Raw genomic sequence first — 12,852 nt, forward strand, 5'->3', positions numbered from 1 at the left:
TCCCCGCCAGCACACACACCCCAGATGGCCAGAGGCTGGCCATGCCCGTTAAACATGAGAGAGCAGCCCAGCAGTAAGCCCACAAATTCGAGGTGCAGGAAACCTCAAATGATGTGCAAAAAAAATTGTCAAGGTGAAGAGAGTTTTTCTATGCCTTTGCTTCGGCATAGGCATAGAAAACTCGGCCCTTCTGATGGGGGTGATTTATGAACTGGGGAAGCTGGTGGGGGCACGAGGGGTGGAGAGGCCTGGAAGGCCAAGTAGCGGAGAGCAGGCAGGAGGGCAGCTTCCTTTGGAGCCTCCGGGACCCCCAAGGCTCAGCCCCGAACTGCCCAGAGCCAGGCTTTGGATGCGATCAGGCGGAGGAGCCGGACCTCAGATCTGCAGAGAGACCCAGCTCCAAGGCCATGGCAGCCTCCAGGCCACTGCCTGCTAACGTTGCCCTAGGAGATTGGTTAGGGGGCAACTGGGCCAACTCCTTCCTCCCGTCACACCCTCCCTGGTTCATGCCTGTGCAGAAGCAGGACCCAGCTCGGAGCCTGGGGCGGGGGCTCTGAAGTCACCTGTACCTGCTCTGTCCACTTTTACCTGTATTGGCCTCCTGGGGCGTGGCTCTGAGCACAGACCAAACCAGGCCTCAGGCCCTGCTGAGCTGGGCAGAGAGTGACATGACCCGTCCTTATGGGCCCTGGAAAGTCTCATTCCAAGAGAGGCGGGAGGGGGGCCCTGTGACGGCCCAGGCCTGCTTTCTGGATCCCAGGGCGTGCTGAGTCCTGTGGGTCCGGCAGCTGGGACGCAGACCCTCTCTCTGGTCCTCGATCCGGCTCAGACAGTGTGTGGCGGCCCTGGGCTGGGCCCAGCCCTACTCCTGGAGCCTCCATCTCGTGTCCTGAAAATGCGCAGTAACAGCCCCTGCCTGGGAGGTCCGCAGTGATGGAGAAGGGGCAGTGCTGGTACCGAGAGAGACCTGAGCCCCCACGGCTCGTGGTGTGAGCACCCCAGAGGCCCCAGCTTGGCCACGGCGGAGACCCTGGAGAGAAGGCCAGAGACAGAAGGAAAGGAGGCCAGAGAGAGACAAACGTCGCTCCCATTTCTCCCCTTCTGTAATCAGAAACGGCACGGCCCATCCACGCCCCAAACAAGAAGCCAAGCCTACGGCACCCCGTCCACCTGGCCCAAGGCCCAGGCCCAGGGCCACTCCTGGGAGTGTTTCTCTGATCTGAAGCAGAAAAGCAGCAGCTTCCAGGCCAGGCTCCTGCCTGCGCCCCCTGCCCCTGCCCCCTGCCCCGGCTCCATCATCCAGGTATGCCCAAGTGTGCCCCACAGGGCTGGACTCTCTACACAAAGACAGGAGAGAGACGTGGTCCTGGCATCGGGGTGAGGCCCACTGCCCAACCTGGCCCCGCATCGCTGGTTCAGGGCCCCAAGACCAGGGCTTCTTGTGCCTTCCCTGGAGGAAGGGTCAGCCGTTCCCTGCTACCTCTCAGAGGGAGAGTTTTAGTCTCTTTGGGTGGAAGGCATTAACCAAGGCCTCCTCTGTCATCCCAGAAAGCCAGCCAGGGTGCCCATGAGGGAGAAGGGGCCCCCGGACCTTCAGGGACCTTCAGAAAGTAACTGCCACCCTGCGGTGGTCCAGAGGGTCGGGGCTGGGGGACCAGGTCCTCCGGGTTGAGGAGGAGGGACGTTTCCCGGGAGGGGCTGCTCACCAGAGAGAGAAGACACCCCCTGGAGCTGGGCAGGGGGGCTCTGGAGGAGTTTTTGCCTCTGAACTCTGGGTCCTGAACCCCAAGAAGGACGGACACAGGCCAGAGGCCCCAGAGCAGTGTCCATGCAGGTTAGCCACCGGCCGTGTCCACGTTCAGACGCACTTGAGAGGCCCGGAGCTGTTTGCTGAACGAGGGCCACCACATGGAGAAGAGAGAGGCCTGTTCCCAGAGGGCCGAGAGGGGACGTTCAGGAGGGGGGGCCCGGCCACGCAGAAGTTACCCTCATGAGGCAGTGCTGCCACGGTGGGTCTGCGCATGTGCCCACAGGTGTGCCGGCAGAAGTGTGGATTTGCTCCTAGGTCAGGCAGGGCTCGGGTGTGGGGCTGGGGGATGAGCCTGGGGTCTTCCAGCCGCCCTGCAGTGTCGCAGGATCTACCGGAACTGAGAGGCAACGGGCCATGCCTGCATCCGGCCTCCCGCGCTTTTCTGGCCAACCCCCACGTCCTTTGAGAACTGCAGGGTCAAGCACGCTCTCTCGGGGGGACGCGGGGGGCCCCTGCGCTGGTTGTGACGGCTCACGGCATCACTGACTGTCTCTGCTAGTCCAGACTGGACCATGGGTGGGGGTAGGAGACCGAGAGACACAGGCAAAGAGACAGAGACACTGCCAGCCGCCCGCCTGCACCCACCTGTGAAGATGCTGTGTGGGAGGCACAGGGATGGGGTGGGGCTGCGGGGGTGGGGGGCGTCCCTGGGTCTTGGCCAACCAGCCCCTCTTCCTCCCTGTGATGGAGCCAGGCGGCCAGGTGCCTCACCGAGTGACGGTGCCACTACCCACAGCTTTGCTTGGTGGGTCTTTCTTGCGGGTTTCCTGCATTGGGGGTGGGAGGTAAGAGAAGGGGCCCGTGAGAGGCGTTAGCGTCAGGAGAGGGGCCTTCCCGTGTGGCCTGCCCCCCACGAGCCCACAGCGGCCTCCCGATGGGGCCCAGAGCGGCCGTGTCCCTTCACCCCCGGTAGCCAAGGACCAGAGGCTGGGCCAGGCAGCCTCCCCGTGGCCACACTGGCCCAGGCGCTCTTTCAGATTTAGGGCCATTTGGTTGAAGTCCCCAAAATGGAGAATCGTCAGAACGGAGGCCTCTTGGCTCACAGCCCCTTCCAGGTCAGCTCAGCGGCCACTCAGAGAGACTCGTCATGACAGGAGGGGCTGCCGTGGGCTCCGGGGGTCCGTGGGGTTTGGAGGCACAGTATGACTAGAGGTTGGTTCTAGGTCCTCCCACAGCAAGGCGGCCGCTTCCCGAACCCTCACTGACTCACAGGCCAGGCGGGACCCTGGGCCATTTAGAAGGTGTCCATGGGCGTTTGGGAGGCACCTGAGCTGTTTACAAAGCATCCTGGTTCTCTGGCCAGAAGGGGCTTCTCCGGGCCTCAGGGCAGCCTCCCTCCCTTCTCGGGTCCTTACCTGTTCAACGGGCGGCACTGGGGAGAACCCCCAGGGGAGCAGGGGCCGTGCGCCTGGGGTCGGCCTCCTCTGTTTGTGCTAAGACATGTCCCTACCCCCTGCCCTGACTTCATTGAGTCCTTCTGACACCCTGTTCCCATCACCCCTACCCGCCTAGATACCCCTGCCCACCTGGACACCTACTTCCAGCCCTCAGTGTGGTGGTGGCCTCAGCCCCTCCCTCCTTCCCTCCCAGCCTCCCAGCTCAGCTGCCCAGGAAGCTTGCCCACGATGCCACTGGCCTCCATGGCTCTGGATTCGGGCCCTTGAGCAGGCACTGATCAGAGCAGGTGGGAGGGACTCTGCCTGCCTGCAGCGTCCACCTCGGCGCCCGGCAGCTTTGGGGCATCCCCCTCTCAGCAGGGACAGCAGTCAGGTCGGTCTTCTGGGAAACGACCTGCTCAGCGGTGCGCACGCCAGAGAAGCTCCCGGCCTCTGCCTGTCAGAAGGGCGTTCAGAAAACAAGAGCAGCGGCAAAGTACCTGATGCCAGTCGGGCCCGTGGGGCCTCTGCAGGCTGGGCGTCTGCAAACGCCCAGCGTCAGATGGAAACTTACACTTTTAAGAAAACCAAATGATCTTCCTTCTTGCAGGGCGACGTGCACACTGCCGTGAGCGTGCACGCTGGCACACGCGCACGCACAGGCGCACGTGCGTCGAGGTTCGCACGCAGCCACACCCCGACCACAACTCCACCTTCGAGACCGCTCACCCCTAGCCCAGCCCAGTGCCCTCAGCAGAGGGCTCTGCCCTCGGGCACAGCGGCCTCTGCTTTCTCACATGTGGAGCCGCTTGCTGGGGAGTTTTCACAACGCCGGTGGCACTTTTATGGCTGTGCCAGGGCAGTGATCTGCTCGGTGAGAATAGACAGGGCAGTCCTCCTACCTCTGCGTCGGGCTCCCTCCCGGAGACTCCTGGACGTCGGTGGGCTTGGTGGGCTGAGGGCCTGGCTGATGCCCGGAGGGTCGGCTGATGTCCAGAGGCTGGCCTGCCTTCCTACTCTGCACCCAAACAGCGGACTCTCTTGCTGGGCAAACGTAGAGTGTGTCGGCTCTAGCGCACAGGATGCCTCTGACCTTTCTTGGTTTTCTTTCTTGCCGGGCAGATCTCCGAAGACCTGGGCAGTGGGAAGTTCTGTGTGGACGCTAATCAGGCCGGGGCCGGCAGCTGGCTCAAGTACATCCGCGTGGCATGCTCCTGTGACGACCAGAACCTCACCATGTGTCAGATCAACGAGCAGGTAGGTCTGGGGCTCGCACAGAGCCTCGTCCTTGGGGCCCTGGCACCAGGATGGTTGGGAGTGGAGCCGCCAAGGTGAAGGGTTAGCCACATGTCTACCAAGCCCGTCCTGCAGCGGGGGGGGCTATCTGACACTAAGCCAGTGCTGAGTTTCCGGGAACTCAGCGACACCCCCGAACGCTCCATCAGAGCCTTTGCTCCGGGGCTGACGGGGCTTGAGGCTTATGGGAAGACACATGGCCGGGAGCGGGCAGGGTCTGAAACTTCAGGGTCCACATTCCGACAAACGCCACCCCCGTGAGAGAAGTAGAGAGCCGGACCCCTCTCCTTGAGAATCGTGTCTAAATGGCTGTTTATCCAAGCTGCCCGGAAGGGTCCGCACTGGCTGTCTGGAAGGCCGAGGTGAGGCCCCAGCTGCCCAGAGCCGCCAAGAATAGCTGTGGCAGCCCAGCCAGCCTGCGGAGGTGACTAGCCCTGTTTGGGCACAAAATCCTGGCCCTGCTGGGAGCCAACTGATATTTTTCCTGAGCTGCGTGGTCCTGACTTCAGCCCAGGCCCCACCAGGGCCAAGGTATGCTTTGGCTTCTGCTGCCACAGCCCCCAAGAGGCCGAAGACCCCCCTCGGTACGCTGGACCCTTCCCACTGCTCCATGTCTGTGCCGGCCCAGGGCTGCAGGCATCCAGTATCAGGAACCAATCAGGACAGAAGATGCCATGCGGACTAAAGAGCCTTAGTCCTTTAACGTCTTTAATTACAACTTTGCAAGTGGGCCCCAGAGACCCTGCTCAGAGACAGGCCCCTCAGGCCACGCTTTCACTGGGTCCCCAGGGCACGGCTTCCTTGAGATGCCTGGGGGCCCAGCCGCTTCCCTCAGAGGAGTCTGCTTTCGCCTCTGTCTTGGGGTTACGCGTGAGATTTCATTTGCGAAAAGGATTCCATTGCTTCCGAAAAGGTTTGTGGAGACCACATAACAGAGGGTGCAGCTTCGAGTCAGCAGTGCAAACCTCTAAAAGCCATTTGAGGCCCTTGACTTTAGAGAGACGGTTTTGCGTAAAGAGATGCAGACAGCACACACCCAGGAGGCCCCGGGACCCGCGTGAGCTGCCAAGCACCTCGCCCTCATCCGCTCAGCCCCGGCCCCGGCCGTGGGGCTCAGCCTGGACCGAGCAGCCCTCCCTCCACTGGACACGATCTGGCGATGCTCGAATCCACCTCTGCTACTGAGAGGTCTACAGTTTCCACTGAGAACCCAACACTTTGGGAAAAAAAAAGGGGTTTTTTTAATTGGAAAATATATTGAGGTAATAAAGGAAAAGAATAATCATAAAAATTAAAAAGAAAAGACACTTCCCCCTTCCAGACGGACGTGAAATGCGAGTGAAGGAGTTAGGGTTAAGGCACATGGGAAGATGGTCCCTCCGTCGTCTGTCTTTGCAAAGAACATGTGTCCTCGGTCGAGTGTCTGGGAGCCGAGGGGCAGTGAAAAAGATACCAGGAGGCCAGGGCCAGGACTGCACTTTTGTGACATGCAGCATAACATAATGAAGGATCCAGAATTTTTATTTAAAAAAGAAATGTCTGGTAGGTGCCTTTATGTGGCAAGCTTTTGAAAATGCAGAAAATGCAGCCATAGCATCTTCTCAAAGAGAAGCCTGTCTTCCGACATCTTTGTTTTATTATTAATGTTTCAGATTAGCTTTTATTTCAGCTCCACGCAGGGTCCAAATGGGATTAACTACTTTGCAGCAAACTCTTTCCTTCTTTGGGTCCAGTGGACAGGAGAGCCCTAAACTCACGGGTTCCCTTTCATTTAACCCCACTTTTATACCCCAGGGCTCTACCAAGCTCCATCCCAAGTTCGGAGCCATATCTGGCTCGAATACTTAAACCCAATGTAACATCAAAATTTCATCCTTGCTGGATGTTTCTAGCAGCCTAAAAATGGGGGATTTATTATCCCCGTCTTAGATCACAGGCTCGGAGAGGACTTTGGTGCCTATTTAAGCAAAAGCAACAGTGAAATGGCCTGGGGACTTCCCTGATGGCACAGTGGTTAAGAATCCGCCTGCTAGTGCAGGGAGCACGGGTTCGAGCCCTGGTCCGGGAAGCTCCCACATGCCGCGGAGCAACTAAGCCCGTGCGCCACAACTACCGAGCCCGCGCTCTAGAGCCTGCGAGCCACAACTACTGAGCCCGCGTGCCACAACTACTGAAGCCCGCACGCCTAGAGCCCGTGCTCCACAACAAGAGAAGCCACCGCCATGAAGAGTAGCCCCCGTTCACCGTAACTAGAGAAAGCCCGCGCACAGCAACGAAGACCCGACGCAGCCAAAAATAAATAAATAAATCTATTAAAAAATTATTTTAAAAAAACGAAATGGCCGGAAGCAGTAAAATTTCTCCACCCAGGGCCTTTCAAACCGTGCATCCTCCAAGGGAGAGAGGACCCTCTGCCCTGACTCCTGGGACCGTGGTGGGTGATTCCTGCTGGCACGGGGCAACCGGGAGTGCTGCCAATCCTGCCAATGCCCCCATCTCCAAACTTAACGGCATGGCAGTGGCCTCCAAACACCAGGAAAACGGGAGCCGAGGGGTGTGAGGGGGTGGCCGCATCTCAGATCTCAAAGGAAGATGGGCAATCTGTGGGATGTACTTTCCTTTGAGAAATAACACAATTTTAAACTCTAATAATAAGAGGAAAACTGCTCTGAAATACACACAGATTCTCAGTATTTGTTGGTTTGAATGAAGTGAATTTTAGAAATACGTTTTTGAAAGGGGTTTGCTAGATTTCAAACTATTTTGTAGACCATCTCTCAGAGCCTGACGTTCTCTCTTGGATGGCCACGCAGCCCAGCAGAAAGTCTTTCCTTCCATCCCCCAGTCCTGAGCGTTGGCAACTCAGCTTGCTGCAAAGCGTCCGGCTTGACCCTGTGTAGAGCTGGAATAAAAACGTCCCTGAAATATTAATAATAAAACAAAGATTTTTGAAGACAGGCCTCTCTTTGAGAAGGAAACATTACACGATATTAATGGGGTTTCTCAGATTTCCATAATCCCAAGAGTTTCCACCCGGATTTCCTGGCACTTAGGGAACTCCCCCTCCCACCCCCCTCACCGACGACACACTCATACAAACACACAAACACACTTAAGTGAACAATTTCCCTTTCTCTCTCTCTGCTCCCCACCACACACACACACAGACAGGCACACACACACACCACCTCCTCCCAATACAGCACAGACACAGGGAAGGAACCGGGCTGAAGATCTCAGATCCATAAAAACGGCTTCTGGGAACAGTGTGTTTCCAGGTGGTATTCTGTAGAGAGGTGATTTCCGTCATTACAGCACTGACTTGAAGTTCGTAACCCCGACCTGAGCCCCAATGTCCAGAGGGCAAAGGAGACCAGGAAGGAGAGGGTGTCTTAAAGAGAACGTTCCAGAAGCCACAGCGGCCAGAGGATTTGAGGCAGCTCTAGACGGGCCCCCTGGATGGTCCCGAGTCCTCCGGAGAGACCCACGTGGGGCGGCGAGCTGAGGTCAGGGGTTCTCACACCCCTCAGCCCAGCACGGCCTTTGCCGGTGCCCAGACGGGCCATGGGGGCAGACGTACCCTCCATGCCCCGTGAGGTTCTGAGCAGCTGGCAGCCCTCCAGCTGCATCGTGGGCGCTCGGGGGGCCCAGGCACTGGGCAGTGCAGCCCCCCAGGACGGCCTCCTTCCATCCCGTCGGGCCTCGTTCTCCCCGGAGCCGCTCAGGCCACTGACCACGTGCCCCTGGCCCAGCCGTGGGACTGCAGGGCCGTGCTCAGGGCCCCTTCCCCAGGTCCTCATCTGTGCCCCTCTTGGAGCCCTGTGGCTCTAAGCGGTCCCTGCCCCAGCGGACCTCTGGGAGAGGTGACCGGCCCGTCACTCCTGCTTGTTGGGCACCAGCTTCAGCACCAGCCTCGGCCCTCCTCTGTGCAGCTCTGGAGGGGTGAGCCCCAGGCAGCAAAGGCCAGGGGGGCCATGAATGTCCCCCTGCACCCAGCGCATCACCTAAAGGTGACTTGTGGTTTGCTACTGCATAGAACCCACAGGTGGTCCTGAGGCCACACAAGCTTTAGGGCGGCCTAGGTGCTAGGAACAAAACATCCACAGCAGACAGCTGTGGCGGAACATGTCATCCTCTGGGATTTTTGGGGGGTGGTCAGACCATAGCTGTAGAGCCTGGGGTGCTTTGATTTACCTTCCCAGCTTAGCAGGAAGAGAAGGCAAGGAGCCCACGGGAGCCTTGGTTCACGCTGGAGGCTCAACCGTTGCCCCAGCATCCTCCAACTCTCACTTTTCTTTTTGGAAAACGCGAGACCCTCAGATCACCCCTGGTGGTTCTTTCTCCCACCATTATGAGCAAACAAGTTGGTTTGAGATGTTTCAGAAGACACAGACAGGGTCTGTTCTTGGATTTGTTTTAATGGTAAGAAAGAAAACGAGAGCTTGGAAATAAAGTGCCCACTCGAGGAAGCAAAGGCAGGAGGAGGCCAGCGCGCGGCCCAGCTCCCTCTCCCGTTCCCACGTTGCCTCAGCAGGGCAAGGATGGCGGTGGCTGGGGCTCAGGTGGCCAGTGGGGCTGAAGATGGTACCACATGATGCTGGGTCACACACACACACGTGTTGAGGAGCACGACTTGGGGGTCGGAGCCCCCAGCACACCTCGGAGGGGCTGCGAGGCCCGTGCTGCACCCCCACGGCCGGAGCTGGCCTGGCATGAGGAAGACCCACCACTGCCGGCACCTTCCGAGGGCAAGTGAGGGGATCAGCCTGAGGAGAGGGGCCGAGTCTCCCCAAAGTGGAAGCAGACAAAGGCTAATCTCCTTCGCAGAGTGTGTTAAACAAAGGAATTTCATTAGCAGATGAGCCAACGGATAACCACGCAGCACCCTGCCTTTGAGAGCCAACACTTGTTTCTAATGAGAACCTGGTGTTCCCGGGCCAAAGCTCAAGGCATTTTCTTTTGCTTTCATTTCCTCTGCTCCGGTGTGGACCACCTCCCCTCCCCCACTGCCTACCCCCACGTCAGGGCGAGCGATCCGCCAGGGCTAGGATTTTAAACGACAGGCAGGCAACGTCCACCGCCCTGCTCTGCCCTGTTGCCGGACAGCCCATCACTCCCTCCACAGTTTTTTTTTAAATAAAAATCGTAAATGGATGGGCCGGTTTAAATGGTAGCTTCCAAACAATTAGATACAATTTTCCGTTTGAAAATGAGAAGGATGGGGAATTCATTTTAGCGCTTCTTAACCAATTTACAAAAGACTTAAAAACTATAGCAAATTTGTTTTGAGCCAGAAGGCTGTTGCACTTTACTCTTTGGAGCAAACTGACCCCCTCTGGGGCAAAGGGCAAGGTATCAACTCATGATACTGGCTATCAGCATTTACCAGAATTTATATTTTTTTTATTCTTAATTAAGTGAGATACTTTATTAGAAGAAGGCACTTAAGAATGTTGAAGACAATCTAACTGTGACCAATAATTTATACTATATATATATATATATATATATATATATATATATACATTAAAACAAAATCTAGGTACAAACTGTATACTGTATATTTTTATGTTATATATAAATACAATAATTCATAGATAACAAACATAATTGTAACATCCAGGTACAAACTGTACAACTAAGAAGAGATATAGAGATGTTTTTTAATGTTGAACTGCTGGGAAGGTGACAGAATATATAACAGCAAAAAGTAAAGATTTAGGCACAAACTGCCTCAGCCACACTTGGGAAGAGAGGAAAGTGGCAAATCCCAAAGATGACAAGCTTTCTCCCCTCTCTCGGCCTAAGAAAAGAATTGTCTGCTCGTCCCTGGAGCCTGCGGGTGGTGCCGAACGAACCCAGAGCGGCTGGCCGTCCCCTTGCTCCTACCCTGCTCTGAAACAGCCAGGAAAAGGTGCCCACAGTGAAGGCAAAGGGAAATAAACACCTGCCCAGACCCTAGGCAGCTCCTAAATGCTTGCTTCCCTGCTGCATCCTGGAGCATCACCTGGGCTGTTTTTTAAACTCCAAATGCTCAACCCTTCCACCAGCCTCAGGACTCCAGTGTCCACAACTTTCCCAGAGAGAGATGGTCCACGTTTGGGGACAGCAAGTCATGAAGAAACATGGTGACACTTCCAAAGGTCTTGAAGCAATGAGGCAGCGCTAGGACCCACCTCACCACTTTGGGGATCCTGAGAGACCAAAAATGCCCAGGGATAACCCTCAGACCAGCCTCTCTCGAAAGGCAGACTGGCCACTGGGTGAATTTGCTTTTCATCAAGATCTTAGAGCAATGCAAATTCCCCTCGCTGTGTGCTTCTCTTTCGTGAAAAGCCCCTTGTGCACCACAGCAAAAGCCTTCACAAATTCAAGCACAAGTGAATTCTGAAATCCAGGATGGAGAGAGGTTTAATTTTTTTTTTTTTAAAGATAAGCGCTGTGAAAGAGATTTCACCTATTTTACTCAAATACGCCTTTAAAATTTCTCAAACTGGTCGGGGGGCGGTGGGCGGCGGGGAAACATGGTCCAGTTCACTTCTCACTTTCATGTTTTTTAAGAAAACCGTTTGCTCCAGGGAGGGGAGAGCAAGGCTTTGGCCTGAATTCAACCTACAGGCTGGAAGTCTGCAGTCTAGTCATTTCTACCCAGTGTAGGTTGGATGGAGTTTCTCACCTATTCAAATTTTAAAATTCTAAGATTAAGGAGGAATAAAAATTGTGGAACGTAGGTCTTCCTGTTTGAAAATAGTATCTATCCTTGTGAGACTGACTTGGTATTAAAAACAGAAACAAACTTAAGGAACTCTAAGGAGAAAATATCCCAAAGTGTCAGCCATCGTCAATTTGAAATATTTCTTTGTCTTAAAGAATGTTGCTGGGGGAAAAGAAAAGGATGTTCATTTTCTTAAAAGGCTGTGTCTCGCTGAATGTGGCCCCTAAGAAACCCAACTTTCCTCAGGCAGTTTCTCCGTCTTTTGCTGAGAACGTGGCCACTTATTTTTCCCAGCTCCGTTCACCTACAAGAAGCCGTCTCTTTGTGTCTAGAGATTGTAAAAGGGGAAGAAACTAGGCCGGGTCAGGGTAAATACACTTAGAATCCCGAGGCCCCCTTGCTGGTGTCGCCCGCCCGTGTTCAATCAGGTCTCGCTGCTCCAAAGAGAAATGAAATGCTGAACAAGGACTTAACTTGGGATCAGGTCTGTTTGGCACTGTTATTTTTTAAAGACGTTTAGAGCAGACATTTATTGGCGCTAGTAAACTCAGCTGTTGCTGTGGGTTCCCCGACCCCCCCGCCGCCGGCCCCCGCCCTCAGATCCTGAAACCAGAGAGAAAATTCCAGCTCTGCCTTGCCACACAGTCCAAGGACTGAGGCGAGTTTAAACAGTGTCAGGGATGCTGCTGTTTAGAGACAGGCCTGGGTACTCAGATGCCGACAAAGGCAGGTCTGCGCCGAGCCTGGGAACGAAAGGGCATCCGAGGCCAGGGCGTCTTCTTCCCTGGAGAGCAGGCTTCTGTCTTCCCTCTTGTGCAAAAGCCTTAGGACTCAGCCCGTCCGTGATGCCCACTTGGCCCTGGGGTCTGAATATGACCCACGGAGGGGCACACAATGAAAGGCAGGTTATAAACCGACTTTAGGAATGTTTAAGGGGCTGCAATAATAATTTATTACGGGCCTCGAACGGAAGGGGCCTGCCGGTACAGTAAATGCGCAATTTGTAATTGTGCCCTGTAAGCCAGGAGACCGCCCAGGCCTCAGTCCCACCTAAGCCCGGCCTTTGTCCCGGGAAGTCACCCGACCCCGCAGACCAGGAACGCGTCTGGCTGATAAGACCTTGGTGCCACTGGGAACGGGTCGTAAAAGCGCCGGCGGCCTTTGTGTGGACCAGGGCGGCCCGCGCACCCCGGCGCCCTTGGCAAAGGCGGACCGGCTGAGCTTGGGAAAGTTCGAGTGGTCTCCGGCTCGCCGCCGCGCCCCGTCCTCAAGGTGGAGGCAGGTCGGGGACGCCCACCGCCCCCAGCCCCGCCCCAGACTCTGCGATCAGCGCTAATGGCGATTAATTCCGACTGCGGCTCAAAGTCGAGGCGGCCCCTGCTAGGCGCCCGGGCGGCTGCCCCGAGGGTCCCAGGCCGGGACGGGGGTGCCCACTGCGCACAAAACTGCATCCCACGGCCAGCGCGCTAGACCCTCCGGCGGCGGTCGGAGCGGGGTGGGGCGTGGGAAGAGGGGGGCAGGAGGCAGTGCAGCCCTGAGATCTGGGAGGGGTGTGGGGGAGGGGACCCGGGCAGCCTCCCAGTGAGGGGTGGGCGGGGTTCTGGAGGTCCGAGGGCCCTTGGAGAGGTGGGGTGCGGTGGGGGTCCTGGGAGGCT

The 12,852-nt window shown here is 56.5% G+C and overlaps 1 protein-coding gene across 1 annotated transcript in view; it reads left to right on the forward strand.

Annotated features, from left to right (window-relative positions):
• Positions 1-12,852, forward strand: part of PRDM16 (PR/SET domain 16) — a 329,763-nt gene that overhangs the window by 279,502 nt on the left and 37,409 nt on the right. Inside the window, exon 4 of the mRNA XM_007448950.1 lies at positions 4,309-4,443. Coding sequence (XP_007449012.1) covers positions 4,309-4,443 — 135 coding nt within the window. The remainder of the gene's footprint in view (positions 1-4,308; positions 4,444-12,852) is intronic.

The sequence above is a fragment of the Lipotes vexillifer genome, unplaced genomic scaffold, assembly GCF_000442215.2.
Source record: "Lipotes vexillifer unplaced genomic scaffold, Lipotes_vexillifer_v1.1 scaffold835, whole genome shotgun sequence".
NCBI lineage: Eukaryota > Metazoa > Chordata > Mammalia > Artiodactyla > Lipotidae > Lipotes > Lipotes vexillifer.